The sequence below is a fragment of the Etheostoma spectabile genome, chromosome 23, assembly GCF_008692095.1.
Source record: "Etheostoma spectabile isolate EspeVRDwgs_2016 chromosome 23, UIUC_Espe_1.0, whole genome shotgun sequence".
NCBI lineage: Eukaryota > Metazoa > Chordata > Actinopteri > Perciformes > Percidae > Etheostoma > Etheostoma spectabile.
Window position 1 is genome coordinate 1,119,765 of NC_045755.1, and position 23,318 is coordinate 1,143,082.

A 23,318-nucleotide genomic window follows, 5' to 3' on the forward strand; every position below is an offset into this window, starting at 1 on the left:
AGGCAGATTTCACAATGATATTTCTGATGATGCTGCAGCGTGTGGGATAGAAATACAAAAGAGGGTAAGAAAGGGAAACGGGGAAAGGGGAGGGGTACATGAGAGTGTGACGAAAGAGAAAAGAGCCCAGAGACAGACAGAAAGACAGACAGACAGTGGGAGATGAGAAAGTGGAAGGAGCAATGATAAAGCGACAGAGAGGGAGGATGACATGAAGAGGGACGGGAAGAGAGAAAGAGAAAGAGAGAACAAGCCCCACTGCTGTTTGTCTTGCAGGGATAATATTCCACCAACGTCTAATTCTGTCCATAAAAGCTGTTTTTTTTCTCCTTTCCTCCTGCAACCTGCCCCCCTCCCTCCCCCCTCTTCTTTTCAGAGTGATAGTTGCCTTGGCAACCGTGGCAAATCTTCCTTTTCTCAAACAGATGTCCCATTTAGTTGGAAATTAGAATGTGTAGAAAACCCACGAGACGCAAATTATTTCAAAGTTCTCCGGTGGAGAGAAGGAAACGAGGGGCGGGGGAGAGGAGGAAAAAAGGAACAGAAAGACAATAGAAAAAAAGGGAAAGGGAAAGGGAGTCCCCACCCCCCAACCCCGACCCCACCCTCTCCTCTGGTCTTCTGCACTTCAGTGTGTGAATGGTGGAGATTAGTCAGATCACCCAGAGTTGGTGGCTTGTTCGGGGGGAAGTGGAGGAGGTGTTGGGTGGGCAACGTGGTGGAAGGCGGGGTGGAAGGATGGCTCCCTCTCCTTCATCCGGGATAGGGTGGGGGCAAGTGGCAAGAACTGTTAGCCCAATGTGGCAGAAGGGACACACTGCGGCGCGGAGCAGTGATCTGCCCTGGAGGGAAGGATGAGACATGTCCTGTGGTCACAACACGCTGCAAAAAATATCCTGTTCACAATACAAGCGCTTTGAAATGGAGATCTGAAGTTTTAACCTGTTTACCATTTGTCTTCCTTGTTTTCCATTCAAATAATGTTGTGCAAGAAACTATGCATCATATGTTGTATTAAGTTAGAAATAAAGAATCAATAACAATTTCATTGAAACAACTCAAATTCTTACTCTCGTTTCAAATGCAAATCAGTTCTTGGAAAAATACCCATTTTAACAGACCATTTGATTAAATTTAAAGGGAAAATCCACCCAAAAGCACTTGAAGCACTTGATTAAAAATAAACTGGCTGGGATGAGTAATTAACTGGCAAACAACACAACGTTCTTCTGAGACATTTCCAGCAGAGCCACACTAGAAATACTAGAGCACTGACATTCAGCAATTACCAGGAAAAAATCCATCAAAGCAGACCAGAATATGCATTGCAGCATCAAGACATGTTACAGCTATCTCAACGCCAAGGAAGCTTCCTGTTTAGGTATAACATAGAACAACGAACTTCTCAAATATCAGACAAATCTTTGGCAAGCTATAGTCCTTGTCTTGTGAACGGGAACTGTGATTATTAAACAAAAGACAGATCTGGCTTCTTCAAATGAATATCAATCAAAACCCAATCATTTGTTTCTGGAAGGCTGAGGTTACCTTTAAAGACAGAGGGCCCTATTTTAACCCTCTAAGCGCACGGTTTAGAAAAATCTTGGATTTGGGGTGTTATTTTGTGTGTCTGGTGCTTCCACATGCATACAACTTAGAAAAATAAACTACCCATGCTGTTTTGAGTGAGATCTGGTTTCTGAATGTCCTCGGCCTTAAGTCTCTGGGTGAGCTGTTCAACATCTCCACAGCCTTTCTAAGTCACTAGCCGAGACGAGATGGCTAGCTAACTGTAGCATGCTAGCTTTTTCTCAATGGCAAAACACTGCTACAACAGTAACTAGTTGACCATAATCTCCAGAAGAACTACTTCCTGTCGCTGTTCTGCAGGTATTCCACAAATGGCCTTGTCTAGAAGAAGTATCCCAGCTAATCCTGCCTTGGACTGACTAAAGTTGGAGAAAGTTATCTAGCTGATGGGATCTCATTGAGCTACTGAGCATGTGCAGCTCCCAACAAAGATAGGATTGAAGGAAGATGTTTCACTCTGTAGCTAAAACAGAGCCCTATACACACAGGGTGAAAACAGGATCTGCAGCAATGTGCAGTACAACAAAAATATGGTGTTTTTTGGAAATAAAACCATGAAAACCTATTCTGGTACAACCTCAAAACAATTATGAACCTGAAAATGAGCAGAATTTGGGTGATTTAAAAACTTGAAAAACATCAATTTCAAAGTACATGTAGAACAGATAAAAAATAAAAATTAAATTATTTTCATATTAAAACAGAATTCCAAATTTAGTAGTCAAAACATTAACGTGTATTACAAATTTTGACCGATTAATACTATCAGGTAAACAGTTAGAGGGTAGTTTTCTTTCTCAAACTTACCAATGCATTTGTGCCTAATAGACTGACGTGACACAAAATCTTTGAAATTGGTCCTGCATTGAGCGAGATCGCAGGGATGGGCGACATTTGGTCAAATTGGTCTATTAGACACAAATACATGGGGAAATGGGTTCCAAGTAGAAAAAAATACAATTTACCCTTTGAAAACAATATTATTTAGACCAAATAAAAGGTAACTTAACCCTTGTCTTGTCATCCCATCGACCATGCAGTTTTTCGTCTTACTGGGTCAAAATTTAAAATGAAAACTTTCAAACATTTTTTAGAATTTTCTTTGATTTTTGATTTTTTTTTAAATGCTATAGAATTGAATGAAACACCCAAATGTAATGAAAGTAGTAAACTGATTTTGTTTTTTTGGGGGGGGGTTAAAGAAACCTATTAAAGAAATCCCATTTCTAAAATATGGAAAGTTTTTGAAAATTTGACTCGAGGACGACAGGAGGGTAAAAAAAGTTTGTTGCATGGTGAAAGAAAAATAGGCTGTACAGGCTACTAGACAAGGTGCCACCTGCTCATCAGATAAACATTCACACATCGATGGCAAGGATCGGCAAGGACACTTTGACACATTGACTGCAAGGGCCAAGGACCAAATCACTGACTGTCCCATTAGTGGACAAGCGTTCTTTCTCCTGCATCCACAGCCAAAGGGTACTGAAAGCTAACCAGCAAATAAAGGATCATCTTTAGCAGACCAAAATGGAAAACAAGTCTCACTTTGTCTCTTGCATGTGTTAATAATGCTTTGTCAATTAAAAAAAAAAAAAAAATTGACCAGTAATCATAATTAAATAACCCCAAAAACTGTCAAATGTGTTTGTCTGTATTCGCTCCAAAGAAAATCAGTGAGACAATGTGCCCTAATTTCGGTACATCAACATGTTTATCTTGCTTGAAAGGCTCATTTTAATGCAAGTGGATCAATCCAAGTTAATCTGCGTTGTTTCACAGTGAACACATTTCTTTGTGGAAAATTACTGCGATAAACAAAACTGTATTTAGAGAAAGAGTCCTCTCATTTGCTGCTTTCAAGCATGTGACGAGAAAGACAGAAAGAGACAATATGACTTCCGGGCGCGGACACTTTTTGCAGTGTCCATGGCATCCCGACCCCTCTGACTCTGTGGTCAAACACCGAACATAACCGCTCGCTGATGAACTGGCGAGACGGAAAGAAGAAGAGGTGGGATGCGGTGTGTGTGTGTCTGTGTGTGTGTGTGTAAGAGGAAAGAAGAGAGTGACTGAGGCGAGAAGAAACATACGGACAGAATCACTATAATCCAGTTTTTCTCTTCGACAATGCCACATGCCTTGGGGAGGGAAGGCATGTGTGAAATGGAGGAAAATGCCCCGTAGCGTGCCATAACACACACATGCTGACACACACACCCACGCACATTGAAGTCCTGCCCCTGGAGGCCATTTAACAGGTAATTTAAAGAGAAATTCCTCCAGGGAAACGACACAGTAAATGTCCTCTCGTCTGTTCTTCCTCCCGTTATGACTGTTTATTCAGCTACAGGGCTGCAGACTGGCAGACACTTAGGAGGGAGGAGAAGATGAAGTTTGAGAAGAATAGGAAAAACAGAAGGGGTGTGTGTGTGAGAGGGTGGGGAAGTGACAAGTGTTAAAGTAGGACAATTGTTTTCTTTCCTCCACCAAACCCCTTAAGTACCAGTTTATTAATGTTCAGTGTTCGTAGGCTACTTTATTTGAGTCCTGTGGGAATGTAAGTGCTACGGGGATGGAGGTGGGAGATGGAGGAATGAACAAATGGTGGAGAAGAGGAGAGAGAGAGAGGAGAGAGGACAGGCCCAGGGGGGATTTGGGAGTCTCGAAGTGTATCCAATGTTAATTTAGTGTGGGCTCTGGTGAGGAGGCCCAGAAAAGCATGAACTCCCAACTGTACGTCTCTCTGTCTCTGCACATCTCTAAAGGAACACACCGCCGGCGCTGCATGTTACAGCCCATTGGCTACAAGCCGTGCAGACATTACATTACTTCCGACAGTATTGCAAAGCATACCTACATTCATTTCCTTCCCCCCAGTCTTCTATTGGTTTCAGTTATTATTATTATTTAGAAATATCCACCTTAAATCAACAGGACAGCTCAGACAAGGAAGGGGAGAGAGAGGGGGAAGACATGCAGGAAACTGGGATTCGAAACCTGGGCCTAGGAATAAATCTCTTCATATGGCCGGGTCCTATTTTTAGTAGACTACGGATTACCACTTAGAAAGGTATCTAACTGAGAGGTATCAAGAGCATTTTTGGCAGCTGCATGTTTCTGATCTAAAAAAATACACGCAAAATAACACAATTATCGATGCCAATTTTGATACCACGTTAAAAAAAGGGATTTTCTAAAATTCAAGGTACTTGAACTTGAGACTTGAACTTCTTAAACTATTTGAAAAAATTAAAATGTTATAACAAGACACACAAAACAAACCACAACATCAGTGTTTCTAACAGTTGCATGACCAGAGACGTCACCAACCCCGGGTAAATATTGGAGATGTAAGACAGAAAGATGGAGACAGTTTAGAGCCCAAAATGACTCAGAGTTGGTTAATTTTCTCCTCAACATGTAGCTAAGCATTAGCTTCAGGCGACAAGGGACAGGCATTTTATGTAATTTCAACATTTGTGTACTCACATTGAATTACATATAGCTAGAAGACCTAAGGTTGGTTACTCGCAAAAACAATTAAGACACTGCCAGTAAAGTGCTCTCAACTGGCGATGTGTACAGTGCTTCAAAAAATGGGTATCGTTGGTGTTTTGTCAATGACTGCACCTGATTGGACAAATGCGTCATGCGGGGCTGTGTGTTCATGGATTTTAACTCTTGTGTTGTCCTCCCTGGTCAAAAAACTCTTTTTTCAGACCTTTTTTAAGTTTTCACCAACACCACCTTACTACTACTAGTTTTACACTACTTTTTGGAATTCAGGGTCAATAACCCTCATTTACATAGAATTATACCTAATATTTGAGTTAAAAAAGCAGAAATTATGAATAATTTTGACTAATAGTTAAGCTCAGAGGAATGTACAGATGAGTTTAGTCAGGACTGAAAGTGATCAGTTGTATTTGCAAAGAGCGTTGTAAGGAATCCAAGCCATTTTTTGTGGCAATTTGGTTAAAAAGATATCCATATTTCAGATATAGACATTTTTAAAAGGGGTCAAATTTGACCCGAGGACAACAGGAGGGTTAAAACAGACCATAATGGCGGCTAGTCATTTAAGTGAGGAATATCTGTTGTCACTTCATATCGACAACTGTCAGTTTTACATATTTCCGTGAGCTCATTTGCATAACGTTGCGGCGAACGCGTTGCACGTCTAGTGTCATGGAAATGAATGGGAAGCGTGGAAATGAAGCTGACAGTGGACACATACTATAAGTCCATTATTTTGACTATATGCACGTAAACACAAGATTATTTAGGCCCGAAAAACGGCCAGAATAAATACATTCAGTATCTGCTACGGTTTGACTCTCCCTTCACTTTTGCCCAGCAGCTGGGAAGCAAGACCTGGGAACTTCTTAGGTGTCGAGGAGCTGCAGTGTTTGTTTATGGACAAACTGTGACCTGCACTGTAAAATACTGCCACTCGACCATTCTGCTCAGATGAACAGAGTTGATTTCTATTCAGCTACATTGATTTGAAACTAATAACTCATGAGAGGTAAAACGGCTGTGTAATATTACACTCGTGACGTCTTTGCCTCTGAGGGAGTCGTTATTTGCACAACCACAGGTGGTCGCTTCTTAGGAACTTTTAATTTGAAGAATTAGAAAAAATGGCCCATGCTTTTGTTTTCCTCCTGAGCAATTTAATGAAACTCCAACACCCAAGATTTGAGAGTTGGCGGCCAAACTGCAGCCTCTTCAGTGCAGAAAATAGCCAGATCCTTCATCACATCACAGCGTCTGTATTTGCTTATTGTCTTTCAGGCCATTTCTCACACCTTGAAAAGACCTCAAACACACCGACAGGGTATGTTCTTCAATGGTCGCCGCTTTCAAGCACATTATCACATGATGACAGTGTAAAACAAAGGCCAGGCACTAAATGTTCACGCTGATGGATTAGCTAGTTTCTGCAAGTTGATTTTCATAGCTTCCTGAAATGAAGTGAAACCAATGGCTGCCTGCAAGGAAGGAAATCAGTCTAAAACCTGGTAGAATGTTTCAGAACACGTTTAGCAGTAACGCAAACTAAACACAATTTGTAGTTAATGGGCTAAAACATGCAGTGCCACCGGTAGGAACTTTAAGAAGTCGGATTTGTCACTCATTCAGTCTTTTCATTTAAACTTCTCTTTCTCTGAAGTGTCTCCTCATCAGAGGGAGAACAAAGACGACGCCAAGCGCTCAGAAAAGAGAAAGATGGTCAAATTACCTTCATGCCATCTCCACCATCATTAGACTCATTATCATGAAAGGGAAAGCTTTGCATGCCACCGCTGCATTTTACTTCTCCTTTTTTTTCCACTCTCCCTCCTTTTCTCTTTACTTTCACCGGGGCCGCGAAAACAAGCAAGTTAATTAAAGTCGGCGAGAGTCCCTTCCATTTCTCGCTCATCAACGAGGACAAGCTATCAAACGGAGCACAGGTAGTCCATTTCTGTCAAATGAGAGAGTGTGTGTGTGTGTGTGTGTGTGTGTGTGGGGGGGGGGGGGGGGGGGGGGGGGGGGGGGGGGGGGGTGTAGGAAGAAGACGAGATGGGGGCTGGTGGAGGGGAGTGGGGTGTTGAGAGGAGGAGGCCTCTCTTCATCTCTTTAGTTTTTGATGAGCTTTCTTAATTGGGCCACTATAGAAGGAGAAGTGAAGCCTCAATAATTAAAAAATCTAATTAAGGAGTCTTTTGCATCTCCGTCCTTAATTATTCCACGCGGGGCAGTGGGGAGCGATACATTTCTGCCGTTTTCATTTAAAGAAGAAAAATCCCCCATCAACAAACACACTACTTTGTCTCTCATCCCTCTGTCTATTTGAGTGTGCGCGTGTGTGTGAACAAGCTGTCCGTCTCTCCTGCCTGTCTTTCTTTTCTTCAGAGACCACCTTTAGACACATTTAAACAGATTTAACCCATTAGTACCAGCCTATATAGACATTTTGCCTCCTCTCTCCCCATCTGCCCCCTTGCCCGTCCTCACTTGCTATTTCTCTCTGTCTCTGTCTCAACCTTCCTGTTTTGAAAAAAAAAAAAATAGTGCTCAAAGACCAGACGGTAACAACTTTCAACCAATGAACAAGTCTCTCCCAGTTAGACTTGACCCTTCTAAACATCCCCCTAGGATTTGGAATCAAGTCTCTCACCCTATTAGTTTTAAAGTTATTAGGGCTGCCCCCTAAAATTCAATTATTCCAAGCATCTGTCAAAGACCCTCGAGCCAAATTGTCTCTTGTCAAGGTTTGACATGTCTGCTGTCGCCTGGAAAATAGGCTAGATTTTTTAAGAAGGAGGCTGGTGATATTCTAGTTTTTTTTCCACAAAAATACCCAAACCAAGGAACATATATACTCACAAGTATTGTGTGTGTATCAAAACCTGATGTATCGTTCTTCTGTGCCATAATCTTTTGTTAAAATCACATCAGTTGCACAGGATGTTCCTTCATTACCATTAACACACACACACACACACACACACACACAAAAACTGCACTTTATTTGATACAATTCCAGATCCTGCTGCCACAAATACTCACTGCAACACTAAATGTGAATAAATTTGCCGCTTGTCCCCAACAAATGCACTTCATCCTACTGTCTGTTTGAATAAAAACTACAGCAACCAGTCTTTTTAGGAAAAGAATGAGGTTTTTGAAGCTAAATATATTTGTGAGCTGTTTTGTAGAGGATTGATGTCTATAGAAATAAATGCATTGGGGGTAAAAATAGGGATCTGTTGCACCTTTCTGACAAAACTCCATTTAAAAGATATGGCGCATGTCCAGCCAAAATGTGAATAGTTTTAAAATGAAATATTGTAGTTGTACGCTCACCAGGGGCGATGCTAGGATCAGAGCTTTAGGTGTGCCTGGCAGTCTTTGAACGCAATTTCTTTTTACGTTATTCTACCGAGCTAACATTGCAATTTTAACGTCATTTTGGACCATTGTGTTATGGGAAACACAGAGTTTTGTAACTAGAAAGACACCAACAATTCTGAGACTTTAATGCTGAGCCCCTACAAAGGTGAGGTGGTATAACAAATTAAATCAGATATATCCATCTTTCCAAAATGCATCACTAACTTTGGAAAGTTAGAGATTTATTACATTTAGACCAATGGCTGAAATTTTTTTTTTACAGAATGATCTAGGCATTAGATTGTGAAGGGTAGACCCCATAACTGAGAGACACGGATCAGGGACACCCTAGCACGTACTGTATATTGTTTGAGAATAAGTTGCATTTTAAACTTGTCAAATTTATGAAGATGTTTTTTTCAATGTGCTTGTGTTTTGTCTATATGCGTGGGTTGCATTCAGTTGCAGTGTGTTTGCCCCTGTCGACCACCGTAGATTACTATTACCATTTCATTGTGTATTGTGTGGCGGAAACCAATAATTGTTGTGGGTGTGGCCTTGACCAACTGTCACTTTGCTCGTTTGAAAGCCATGATGTCTCTCTCTCATGGGTGGGCCAAATTCTCTGGGTGGGCAAAGCAGAGGAAGGGGAGGTAACCTTGCCCCTTATGACCTCATAAGGGCCAAGATTCCAGATCGGCCAATATGAGCTTTCATTTTTTCAAAAGCAGAGCAAGATTGATCCCCAGTGAGGTTGCATCAATGCAGCCGCACGCAGTCAGGAGCAACTCAAGCAGCAGAAGTTAGCGCAAAACTAAGCACCAAGTAGTTAGGCGCAAACTAAAGCAGCTTTAAGTAGCCATTTAGCAGCGAGGGAAGTTGAAAAAAAAACCTGTACTTGTTGAGATGTTTACACAGGGCACAGCCGTAAAAGAGCTCAAGGTCTCAGTCTGTTTTCCCTGTTAAAATAAAGTTAAATAATAAAGTAGATTCAAAAGAATGAATCATGTTTCCACTCTTTTTCCTATTGAACATAAGTTCGTTCTTAATTGGCCGCTGATGAAAAACTTGCCCAGAGCGAGACACTCATACTCATGGCTGTGTTTGTGCTAGCAGAGGGTCGCAGCTCCACGAATGGGCAAAGCTGCGTGTCCCGGCCATGCAGCTCATTATTAATAATGACTCCGATGTAATCTGCCGAGGCTGCCTAGAATCTTAGCTGCTAAATTATGAGTAAAGAATAGTTCTGAGATCTTGAGCATCCAAGATCTGTGAAACCAGCTGGTGAAACTATTATGTACTTTCTGTGCGAATATCTCGTTTCAAAAACTTTTTTTTAAAAGCACCATTTGGTCCAGTGAGAGAAAGATGGAGCTCAATTTTGATTAATAAATGAAAGACAGATAATACCTTATAATTCTATGCTAATAAAATGGAACGGAAATGCTGGATTGTCTCCATCTGAACTTGTCATTTACAGAAATCTGTGATGTCCTATAGTTTTACAAGTGAGGAAGTCTGCAGCAGAAATCATTACTTAAAATGCAATCCACTGGGAACAACTGGAAATCTCTTACCCCACTGGCATCACTATTTATTCTTAGTCTGAGGAAAATAAATCTTGCAGTAAAGGCTCACTGAGGGAGTAAACGCAATACTTTTTCTTTGGTGGAGGAAAAATGGTAGCCTAAATATAGCTACAGAACATTTTTCTTCCTTGCTGGAATGTATTTGTTTAGCAAATAAATAAAAGCTTTTGCACACCCATACACTTCATTGATTTCCTTTTCTAAATTAATTGTATACAATGGAGCTTTTATTTATTGTCCTACTTCACTACTGAGTTTGGTGCTGTAGTTGTAAAAACAAGAAAGGTTAACAAAGTCAGAAATCTTACAACACACTGGGATTTCCGTAACAGTTTCAGTGTATCCACATTACTCAAAATACTCAAGTAACATATATTTGTGGGCTCACAGAAATACTTTTGTGAAGGTAAATACAAGCTGGACAATGGCTCTATATATTAGCTTGTCTATTTGCTATCAACTGCAGCGCTCTCGCTGAACACTGGACCCATGTCAGAGACTGGTGTTTTCATCAGTCAGTTAGACACAAAAGACATAGGGCAATAGGGTCCAGGTTGAAAAAGAATGGTAGTTACCTTTCAGCGCAGTTTGTTTGGGTTGGTGTGAAAGCTGTCAATCAGTACTCTGATGCGGGCCGATTAATTGGATTGGGACCGGTTGAAAGCTGGGCCCTCCAAGCAGCCTGTGTTGTGGTTCACGGTGGTGTGTGTGACATATACTATAGTGCTCTGAAAGTAATACCCCCCGCTGTGTAATTCTGCTGTACAAGACGCCTCTTTTTCCACCTGGCTCGACCAAACTGAATTGTCAGTGTGATAATACAGCTCATAATCAGTTAATTCTGGGAGCTCTTTGTGACACCAGAATAAGGATTGACCCATACTGCTTTTTCAAGGTTGATATTGATCCCGATTAGTAGTAGTTACTGAAACCAGTATTTGGAACCTATATGCATTTACAGTGAAAATGAAAATCTTTAGGTCAAAATTAAGATTTTGGAATGTTACAGAGTCCAACACAAAACTTAGCAATTATTTAATAAATGAGAAACTCAGTAGAAGATAGTCAGATAGTGTTGGGGGGGGATTAAAGGACAATTCCAGTTAATTTCAATACGTAGCTGTTGTTTTTAAATGTGGAGGTCTGTCAGTAGAGGAAAAAAATAAAACAATGTTATCCTTTTGCTAGCGATAGCATCCAACAGGCTTGAACAGGGCAAGTTTTAAACCTGTTTTTAGCCTCTAAACATGTTCGGAATCTCATTACAAGTGCCTACCCATATGTAGAGATTCCTTCCGAGTGAAAACAAGTTAAAAACTTACCCTGTTTAAGCCTGTTGGGTGCTAACTCTAGCAGGAGGATAACACGGTGTAGTCAGCACTGATTGGTTTTATTTTTCTCTCTACTGACAGCACTCGAAATTTACAACCAACAGAGCTATGAAATTGACCAGATTTCTCATTTAAGTCAAACTCAGTGGTGAGTGAAACCAAAGCAGAGGGACAGACACAGAGTTGTAGCCGAGCCAAAGTAGGGCACTTTTTAATTTATTAACTGTAACTGTTATCAGGCAAATAAAACGCTGATACAGATATTCTGCAAACTGCCAAAAAACGGCCCAGATAATCGGTCTATCCCTACACCAGAGGATATATATATATATATCACCATGAGAAGCGTTACAGTGCAGCATGATCTGCAGTGAGTCAGGAAATTTGATTTCCCTGTCCTTATGATGCAGATGACATCATCAAAACTGTCCAATCCACTAGTTACTTGTCAATCTGTGTGACTTCATGTATAACGCCTCATGCGCATGCTTTCCTCTTTTCTTGTATGTGTGTGTTGCAGGTTTTCTGCAGTGACAGGGGCTGTGAGTTCCGTTGCGTCCTACTATCCTACTTACTTTCTCCTCAGACTGAGTTTACCTTCCCTGTACTTTTGTTTGGGACAAAAAAACTCACATTAGCGTCAGGAGGACGAAGTGGAGCTGAGCTCTCTACGCCGTCCCCTCGCTTCGCCGATGCATGCGGTTAAAAATTTGGAGAGTTTAAGGAGAATGGAGCAAGCACAATTTAATTTAGGCTGGAAAAGCTTTCAGCATCAGAATACTTCCGGATAAGAGTGAGAGAGAAAAAGTGATATATAGAAAAAGGAGAGTATGAAGCAATGAGGGAAACAACTAACCAGCTTGTGAATGCAGATGGATAGATTGATCGTGGAGCAAAAAGAGACAGGAGGTGATGAAGACAGGGGCAGACAACAGGATGGAGAATGTGACGAGGTGACAGACAGAAAAGAAGAAACACAGAGCCAATCAGAAAACAGGATATGGGAAAAGAAATAGATGGATCAGAGATATTCAACAGGGAGTCTGTAATCCCTAGGGGGTCCAGGAGTTAGTACGGGGGGCCACATAAACGATGTAATTTTTATTCACAAATTAAAATACTGTACGTCTGAGCTTATTTAATGATAGGACTCCAGCAAATATATGTATATATATTGTCCTATTGTGAAAAAAACAAACATTTAATTTACACATTGAAGATAAGCTCACTGTAGGTGAAGTTGTCACACTGAGAGCCATACAGTTAAGCTTAAGGATTGACTGTGAAAAATTGGCTTGTTACTTTAGTTTTGTACAAAAAGTTGTCTATCAGGTGTTATTTTGAGTGTGTGTATAGGAGAATAACGCGGATACACGCCTCACACTGCGAGCAGGCGGACGCCACACTAGAGACTAGCTGTCCAGTCAGAGGATAAGTTCAAGTTCATTATCATCTCAACACCAGTCAACAGTAACAGTTAACTGTTACTGTTGACTGGTGCTGAGAGAGGGCAATAAGGCATATTGTATTTCGTTGCTGTGGTACTCTGTACTAAGGTGCACATGACAATATGATTGTGTGTGTGAGTCCTTCAGAACTGTAAGCCGTATAACTGATGTTGTCAGTTTATTTACAACTGTTGTTGTATTGGTCTGTAGTTCTTGCAAATTTAAAAGTTAGCTTGTTACCTGTTAGCTAGGTTGCACCTGACTGTTGATTCATAATGCTGATTGCTGAAGTAGTTACTCTGCATTTAGATAGTGTAATTAAAAGTGGGTTTGGTTTTATTATTTTCTACCATATATATCCATGTGTGTCAGTGTGTATGGCAGCCTTTACAATGTTATTTATGTCAAACACGCACGCACACACACACACACACACACACACACACACACACACACACACACACACACACACACACACACAGCCATAGCAGAGCTACCCACGCCCATGTTAATACCAATGCTTGATTGTAATAAAGCATCAACAGAGAAAAGTTGTCAACGTCTGGTTTTAACAGACACACCTGGAGCCAAGTTGGAAACCAGAATCAGCTTTAAATACAGTCCTAATCTAGTCCTCACTAACAAGTTTACAATCATGGGAATATAAAGTATTTTACGTGGCACCTGATCACCACTGCACGACGACGCGACAGATTCTGCATTCGTTTGCAGCAAATCATCATCATCATCATCATGATTTTGACCTGATGATGGCGCAGGAATTTATCCCAAAGGAGAACATGAATGCCGTTTTCAAAATGCTCTTTGGCGCCGATTCCCAGGTTTCATGGTCACGATTCATCTCGTAGATGATTGGCTTGGTTCCAGGCCTAAAATCTCTATATGATAATTTAAAGAAACGACAATGGAGATATTGAACAGACAAAATTAGCAACGGAACCAGAGAGAAGTTTGACTGTTGAGCTCTATACCTATCCAGGCTAGATGCTAGATACTATATACCATAGAGCACTGAGATTTATTACCATCTCATTAACGTTTGGTTGTGACATACAGTATATCATGCGCTACGTGATTGTTCTCAGACTCTGTTTGCTGATTAGAAAAAAATTGGCTGGAAAAAAAACTACTGGAAAATACTGCAAACCCAGACGTAGTACTGAATGGAAATGAAAATTGAGCGTGAGTACGTAGGAGGGCGGAGCCAGGCTATGACTTGGCCGAGATGCTAATGAAAATAAGAATTTTTAATCTTAATGAGTCTTTACTCCTGGTTAAATAAAAACTTAAAATGTTGAAAGCTAAACCTAGATTCAATAGGGTGTAATCAACACTGTAAAGCAACGTCAGCTTGGCATCACCGTGGCACAAGGACTGTCCCGCTACTCCTGCCAGATAGTGGAGCATGTGGAGGAGGTGGCTGCTGTGTGTGTCATCCATCTACAAGACTGGGGAGGTGAGGGGCAGGGGTGGAAAAAGGGTGCACACATGAAGAAAGATTGGGACAGAGGGAGTTGAAGGACCAGACAACTAAACTGATGAAGGAAGGAAAGGCACAAGCAAGTATATAGCATGTAGAGGGAAAGAAGAAGAAAGAGCAAAGGATAGAAGAATGGATAAATGAAGGATGCATGAAGGAGAGAAGCATAGACAGAGAGGGTAAGATAAGAAGGAAGAATGGAAGTAAGCAGAGAAGGAGGAGGTAAGGTAGGAGGGAAGAGGGGAGCAGACAGTGCAGGGGGGGGGGGCAAACGGAGCCAGCTGGAGCCCCTCTGTGCAGCAGGAACACACACACACACACACACACACACACTCACAGCATCATACAGTCCAAGGCAAGTGAGAGCACACACTGGTGGTTAAACTCACAAACCCACAGCACATATTCACACATTCAGACAGAGATATTCTTACACACACACACACACACGCACGCACGCACACACACACACACACACACACACACACACACCCCCCACACAGCACCACACACACAACACACCAGAAACCACACACTTTGTTTTCTCACCTCATGTGCCCTTACACCAGCCAGGGCCAGCCGGTGAATCTGAATAAAATATTTTCTTCCTAAATCTCCTTCTGTCTGTCTGTCTGTCTGTCTGTCTGTCTGTCTTTTTCCTCCATACCATACACCATCACTTCGTTCTTTCCTACATCTCTTCTTTGTCCCACTTTTTTTTGCTCTCTTCTTCTTTCCCTTCTTCCTGTCAGTCCACCTCAGGCAGCTCTCTGCAGTGGCTTGAGCAATAAACTCTGGGGAAGCTGCTATCACAGCAAACCAATTATCCTGCACTGGGGGCCACACACACACCACATACACACCCACACAACAACACACACACACAACACACACACACACACCACCACACAAACACACCATAGACATTGCCCCGGGAACCTGTCACCAACACACAAACACACACACACACACACACACACACACACACACACACACACACACACACACAGCTAAATAAAAAAGCAAATAAATGATTATTTTAATGATTCAAAGATGCAGAGATAAAGTTGAACAGAGAACAGTTGAAGAGCATTATCATGAGGCCTTGGGCAAAAATAATCTGTTAGGCCCCGATCGACCCTATTCCTCCTCCTTACTTTGTAATGTGTACAGCTTGTTCTACGGCGCAATACTACCTAGCCTCAAATTTGCCATGTGGCTATTTGACTAAAATATAATAAACAGTACATAAATATATAAACACAAGAAAAGGTCTCAAAACTAGATTATGACCTGATGAAACCATTAGATAGATTGTTAACCGTGCAACAATACATGTACGTGTAAGTGGTATGTGCTAAATTGTTATTATTTTTATAATAACAACTTAGCACCTGTAACTATAGGCCCATTTCCATAACATTCCTCAGCAAAATTCTTGAAAAACAGTTTACTCTCACCTCAATAACAATCTGACAATAAACAGCCTACTAGCCATTTATCAATCAGATTTTCAATCACAGCATAGCACAGAAACAGCACTCATCAAAGTTGTGTCTGCACAGACTAAAAAAAATCTATCTGCTTTTGTGCTCCTTGATCTCAGTGCCACTTTTGATACTGTTGACCAGGAAATTCTACCAAAGAGGTTAGAAAAATGGGGGAGCCTATTTGACCCAGTTCTAAACTAGTTCAAAAGCTACCTGCAAGACAGGCAGTTTTTTGTGTCCATTGGAGACTTTGCCTCGGGCAGAATATTATGTGCGGGGTGCCCCAAGGTCCAATTCTCGGACACCTACTATTCAATCTGTATATGCTCCCACTTGCAAATCCCATACATTTTCTGACTCAACATATTGATGATATTCATCTTTGGATGTCAAAGAACTTTGGAACAAAGACAAAACAGAAATACTCATCTTTGGTTTGATAAGTTTAGAGCCAGAAAATTGCAGATCATCTCAGATCTCTGTCTCTGGAGAGCAAAAGTGAAGCTGGAAATCTGGGTGTAATCATTAAAATGAATAGAAATAGAAATGAATCCATGCAACAATAACTAGCAGACTAAAATACTGTAATGGTCTGTTCACCGGCCTCAGCTGTGCAGCGACTTCAGCTAATTCAAAGTGCAGCTGTACTTGTTCTAACTGTTAATTAAAGTATGAGCACATTATAGCGGTTCTTAGATCTCTGTATTGGCTCCCCTTCAACTATAATTCATTCTAAAACTCTGGTACTTGTACACAAACACGGAGTGATCTTGCACCTCAGTATATAAAAACATGCTAATTACACACAAAACCAGCTAGAACCCTCAGGTCCACAGGCAGAGGTCCTTTAAATATTCCTCGTAATAACAAAAGCAGTATTTATTATACCCCAAGTAGATTGAACACACTGCCTGAGGACCTGAGAGAGACCCCCACACTGAATTATGCTTTTGATTGCTATCATGTCATTTGTATGTAAAGCACATTGTGTTGCATTTTACTATGTACGGTATAAAATGGGATATATATAAATTAAGTTGACTGAAACTTTTACGGAACAATTACGGATTATATGAAGGTAGAAAATGCACACTTGAATCCTTGGCATCTAGATTCTGACCTCATCATTCCCCAGAAGGAAGCACCAAGCTCACTACAGCAGGGTCGATATTAATAGCCTCAAAAGGACAACGTACATCACAAAAACACAGGTATAGTTGTGAAAAATAACTTAATAATATAGATAGCAAAACTACTCAGGTTTAAGAAAAGATTCTGGCTTGGCATTAGTTAAAATCATTAGGTAAGAAGGTTAACTTACTATGTAATTTTAAAAAGTTGGTGACTTTTGGTTTCACACATGACACAAACATTGGTCTACCGGGTGAAAGCCCTGTGTTGACCTATCCACCACCCAAACCATTCTCCTTACATGGACTTTTGCTCTTTATACTACACTTAACCATTTTTACTCTTTATACTACGTCCTCTTACAACGCTGCAGGTGAGCAGTCTAATATTGGCACTAGAGGATGGATACCCGACCCGAGCCCGACGGTGCCCGACGGGCCGGGCCGGGTTCGAACAGATTTTTAGAAAGGATGCTCGGGTTTCGGGTCGGGCTCGGTCACATCAGCGCGATAAGGCATTGAACATTTTGAATTTAAAACAGATTATTACGTAGGTAATGGCGCTTGTTGCCCCGTGGCATTGATGCGCTCATCGTTGACATTTCCGAATGCCTTCCTACAATTGTAATAAAAGCGGGCTTTCCACAAAACAAACGTACATGTGTCATTGTATGAGAAACAAATGCGATTTTAACTGTGTGGGCTAGGGTCGGGCTCGGACATAAATATCTTAATGCCTGTCGGGCTCGGGTCGGGTTCGGTTACTGCTCTGTCGGACGCGGGCCGGGCTCGGACAGAAAAATCCGGCCCGATCCGCACTCTAATTGGCACATATGGTTGATCCAGCCTGCTTCTAGAGGATAACGGCCTACTGAGCCAACTAGGAGGTAGAGCCACACAGCCTCACATCTACGGTAGTGATAACAACTGATAATGTACATTCAATCAGTTGATAATATTTGAAGAAGGTGTTCAGAGCTTAACTCTCTGTATGGCATTTCTGGTGTGTGCTAAATAAGCATCAAATGACGCAGTGCAAAAAGACACAATCAGTACATGCTGACCTTTAGAGAGAAATATTTCTTTTTAGTGTTGGTTGTTTCACATGTGGTAAAGGTTTTCTGAAAACGGAGAGGCAAAAAAACTAAAAGCAAATTACTTATCTTGCATCTTAGCGGCAGCAAGCAAGCACTCAAGTCTCACAAATGTGGATTCATCAACAATGGCTACCAAAACGTTTCATTGACCATTCCACGCATACAAGACACTATGGGAATGAAATTGAGGTCTGACAATTCTGTAATTACGAGATACTTGTGTGATGATATTCTTGAAAAAAAAAAAATTGCTGCATCATAGTAGGGGCCAAAGTGCAACCTTGAAATGTAGAAGCGGGTACTTTCTAAGTACTTACTTCTGTACCTGCAGTAGGTGTTTGATCTTGTGTGCATTGCAGTGGCAGTAGTCACTCACCAGGGGGCGCCGTAGATCCTGAAGCCTCGCACAGTGACCTCGGAGTCCTGCAGGTAGATGCAGTTAGTGAGCAGCGACTGGACATTCTCGTAATTCTCTGGCTTCAACTTGGAGGCAGAGGGGAAGTAGTAGAAGTCCTGCTTGATCAGATCAGCCATAAACTCCTGGTCAAAGGTCAACTCGTGGTTTCCGGCAATTACTATCTTGATGTCGTAGGGCAGGGTACCTTGGATGGGAGGAGAGAGTGAAGTAAATAGGTGAAAAGTAGTAAAAGAAGGTGGAGAATAATGGGAGAAAAAGGTAAGGAGAAGTAAGGGAAATTAAAAGAGTGATTGGGGAATTTGATGATGAACTACAAAGGAAACAAGAAAAAGGAAAGCGCAATGGTAGAGCGAGTGGGGAAAATTAGAGGACAATATGAAAGCCATCCCAGACGGCTTGGCATTCACATGCGACATGGCTTTCTCATTGTTTTCCCCTTTTCCCATTTCTAGCAAATCTGTACATCTGTCTTAGCCTCCCTCCATCAGTCAAGGTCTCAACCCAGTGCACTGCTGTCTTCTGTTTATGGAAGCATAGCTAAACGTATTCGTCAGGGAATCTTTATCTGGAGGAATGACGAGGAGGGAAAGCAGAGTGATCGTTGAGAAGTTTACGGTGCAGAATATTAACCAAACTGAATATTTACAGACTATGGCAATTGCCTCTGCAATCAAACACTGACTCCTTTATACCCCCTCCCCATATTCTGTCTCAATGGATTTAATTGGCTATTCAGAGCCTGGCACAGCTGGGTGCACGATCGATCTGCACCCATCAAACACAGCGGTGCGCCGGCCTTTCACAAATCTACATGATGTTTTCAAAGCTCTGCTAAGGAAACATCTGGGGGTCTGCTTTGTCAGGTAGAGTGGCTGACGGCGAGTCACCATGGCTTTTTTATTACTGCTAGGGCGGCGTGGCATGCAGCTGAGCACATTGGTTTGTGTGTCAGCCTGTGTGTTTGTGAGTGCGTGCGAGTTTGCCTGCATCTGTGCATGAACGTGTCATGTTAGTGAAAAGGAGTAATTAAACTGAGCTTTAGAAGAGGCTGACAGCCCGACGATGGCTCTGTCACAACAGCCAATCACAGCCCGGTAACAGAAAGAGAGAAAGACAGAGGGGATAGAGAGAGGGACAGGAAGAGGGAGCGACAGAAATACTTTAGGAAACCCAAAAATCCTTGAGTGTGAAGGAGGAATAATAACAAGATGAAAGAAGCTGTCAAAGAGTGCCCATCTTTGCAGTTTGGGCTGCGTCTGCCCCTTCTCCCCAACCCAGTTCCCATTTGTTTGGCAGAAGGGCTTGTGTTTAGTTGTCAAGCAGACACCAAAATAGACCTGTAAATGAGGGGCTACACCTCCACAAAGGCACAGAGACACACACACCACCGCACAATCAAAAGATATTTCCGATTGCTTTTCGTCAGACTTTGGCATTTGAAGGAACGTTCGCTCGATAGTCCATAGATAAACCAAGGTTAAAGGAATACCTTTCATTAAAAAATAAAAATGTTATCATTATCTTTGATTAAGTCCCTATTTGAGCTCACAGGACAACTGAGCACCTGTATATCTATCTCACACAAAGGACTGAAGGGCTGTTTTCTTACCAAAAATGCATTAAATAAAAATGCGTTAAATCCCTTAAACGTCGTATCATCAATGTGTTTCTGCACTGTGGTTTCTGAATTCCTAATATTTACTTCTCACACATATTGAGAAATGTATTACCAGAGGAAATATAGAAATAGTCACGGAAACATTACACTTTTGGAACCATAGTGCTGCAAAAAATTGGAATGCACAGCACAAACTGCTTGGAAAACTGTTGTTCAGCTTTTTCTGCAGCTCTCAACACATTGAACTGGTCATTTTAGTAATTTAAAAGTCCTACATGTGATACCTGTCCAAGATATCCACTGAGAAACTCGTAAGCCGCAATTGTAAAATGTACACATCTACATTTGGACGAACTTTTATTCAACGGCAAATTCGTGTTTCAGGCTAACACAAGCTGAAGCTGAAAGCCGCCCAGCTGTTGGCACTACTGGAAGGCTTTTACTGTGAAGCAGCTGCAGGGACGAGATGTAGAAAATTTTTGTTTTAACACGGACTACTATTATTACTATTTATAGTTCTATTATCTTTATTGTATTGTAATTGCCTCTGTTCATCATGCCCACTGCTGTAAGTATTATGAATCATATGTCTGTCTCTATCTCTCTTGTGTCACATGGCAGGCCGCCAAGAGCCACGTTCTGTCTGAGCTTTCTACCCTGTTGGGTCTCTGTAAATTGCAAATAAAAACAGAGATAACTTCTCTTATGATTCAAAACTATGAATAATATTGAATTGAACAAGAGCTATGATTCTCTGCCTGAACCCGATTTGTTTTTTATCAAATTGGCTCAGCTTCATGCAAATTTCCCCGTTGTTTATTATTATTATTATTTTATTTATTTTTTATTTTCATTTTCACTCTTATAGTCTGTGGAATGTCATGAATATTGTATTGTACTATGTACTGCTGTGTGTGACCGCTATCTTCTGGATATTTATTCAACTTCCTGTGCGTGGATAAAATAGCACACAGATAGAGAATATCGACATTTGTCTATTATCTTAATAATTTTCAGTAAACTGGTCCTAATCTATTTAAACATTTTCTAATGGTATTCATCTTTCTATTGTTGTCAGGCATAATATACCTGGATATACCCAACCCAGTCTCACGGCAAATGTGAAATGGTCACGTTATTTAAGCTATTGATTCGTGTAAATTGACACTTTCGTGTCAGTTTTTTTCTGGTGGTGAGTATGAATATTAAACTAATATTTTTCAATGGGAAACATGATCACAGCCCGACTACGGTAATGAGTAGCATAAAAAGCTGAAAATCTGCGCAGGGAGTTTGGTTTGGGTTGGGTTGGTTGGATTGGGTTGGGTTGGGTTGGTTGGGTTGGGTTGGGTTGGGTTGGTTGGGTGGTTGGGTGGGGGTTAGGTTGGGTTGGGATGGGTTAGGTTGGGTTGGGACGGGTTAGGTTGGGTTGGGACGGGTTAGGTTGGGTTGGGATGGGTTAGGTTGGGTTGGGTCAAACCACATAAGTGTCCTCATGTGACAATAACTTTCCCTGTTATTATTAAAGGGCATTTAAAACTAAACCTGATAGATTAATTTGGCAGCAGAACATGCTCTGTTTGGAGTTGTGTTTCTGTCCCCCTGATGAATGTAAGTCCAATATTCCCTCTATTATTCCCTCTATAATATTCCCAATATTAAATGTCAGATTCTTTAAATGCCAAATGCTAAATTTTTGGATCATACAAACAAAAAGAAAACTAATGAGGTGAGCAATGGGGTGGCAGTAACTCAGTCCGCAGGGAGTTGGGTTGGAAACCCAAGGGACACTAGTTAAAGTCCCCATATGGACCAAAAAGTACGGAGTGTGGATTGGTGGCTGGAGAGATGCCACTTCACCTCCTGGGCACTGCCAGGTGCTCTTGAGCAAGGCACCATACCCCCCCAACCGCTGGTTCAGCTGGCAGCCCACTCACTCTGACATCTCTCCATTAGTGCATGTATAGGTCCTGAGCATGTGTGTGTATTTCAGGCCTGTGTGTGATTACTAACAAAGTGTAATTTGTAATTTCCCCACCAGGGATTAATAAACAAATTAAATACCTTTGTGATTTTGTCAATATGAATAACCCTTTTCACATTACACTTCAAACATTAGAGCTTTTTGTTTACATAGAAATATGAAAACTGCCGTTTTAAGAACAAGTTGGAATTAACTTGCATTTATCACACAGCCATTCTCAGGCTGGAAATTTCCAAGGTTGGTGATCAGAGCATGTGCAGATCTTGTTTAATTGCATCTTAAATGGCTGACAAAATGCTACACATTTATCTGACAACACATATTTTCTCTGCAGCCTCAATGACAACTATAACAGTTTCTGCTCACCAGGAAAGAAGCCAAGGAGCTGCATGGGAGCACATATCTACCTTGTTTAGCTTGTTGTTACAGTCTTGGAAGACGGGAGCAGTGTAAAATGACCTAAGACTACATCCACGATGCAAAGAATAAAGGATCCTTTAGTCTTAAAACAAAAAATCTTTTCTACTCCATGTCAGGTCAGGGATATTATCTAAGGGGGACCTATCTCCACAGCTCTGCAAGAAGGCATGGCCCTTCCGCTTAATATTCATTGATAGGAGAAAGTAAGCTGTGGTATTTTGGCATTTCTTTAAACCAGGGGTCTCCAACAATAAACAATTTCTAAGCCAAGCACCTCTTAACTGAAAGAAAGATGGAGCAGGGACCCCCTACTACATACAGTATATTGTAAAAAATTAAATTGCATATTAAACTGGGCCTACAATAAAGTGTAGTATGGCCAAAAGCCTTTATACACACCTTTTATTGCATAGAATACTAAGCTTTTAAAATAATCGTTTTTGGAATGATTTATACATCATGTTTTAATGTTAAACATACATGTGGAAAACATAGGATCATGTGTATCTGTGGCTGGCTACCTTAGTGACTCCCTTGCCTCTAGGCCAGGAAGCCTATATCATTAATGTGTTTTATTCACAAATAGGCTGATTTACATCTGCCAATAACATATTTGATTCATGTTTTTGAAAAACAATTCTCAAAAAATGTTCAGTAATTTGGAGGCCACCACTGCAGTAACTCTAAAAACAACCTAGGGGTCCCGTACCCCCTGTTGAAGATCTCTGGTTTAAACCAATCCAAATGTCTTGGGCGGCGCTAAGCGCTGGACAGAGCCACGGTGCCGCTGCAAAATAGCCTCAGGAAGGAACTTGTT

General features: G+C 41.3%; 1 protein-coding gene across 1 annotated transcript in view; it reads right to left on the reverse strand.

Moving 5' to 3' along the window:
• The window catches only part of mpped1 (metallophosphoesterase domain containing 1), a 90,344-nt gene that overhangs the window by 36,774 nt on the left and 30,252 nt on the right, over positions 1 to 23,318 (reverse strand). The window contains exon 4 of the mRNA XM_032505318.1: positions 18,438 to 18,663. Within this exon, the coding sequence (XP_032361209.1) occupies positions 18,438 to 18,663 (226 nt within the window). The remainder of the gene's footprint in view (positions 1 to 18,437; positions 18,664 to 23,318) is intronic.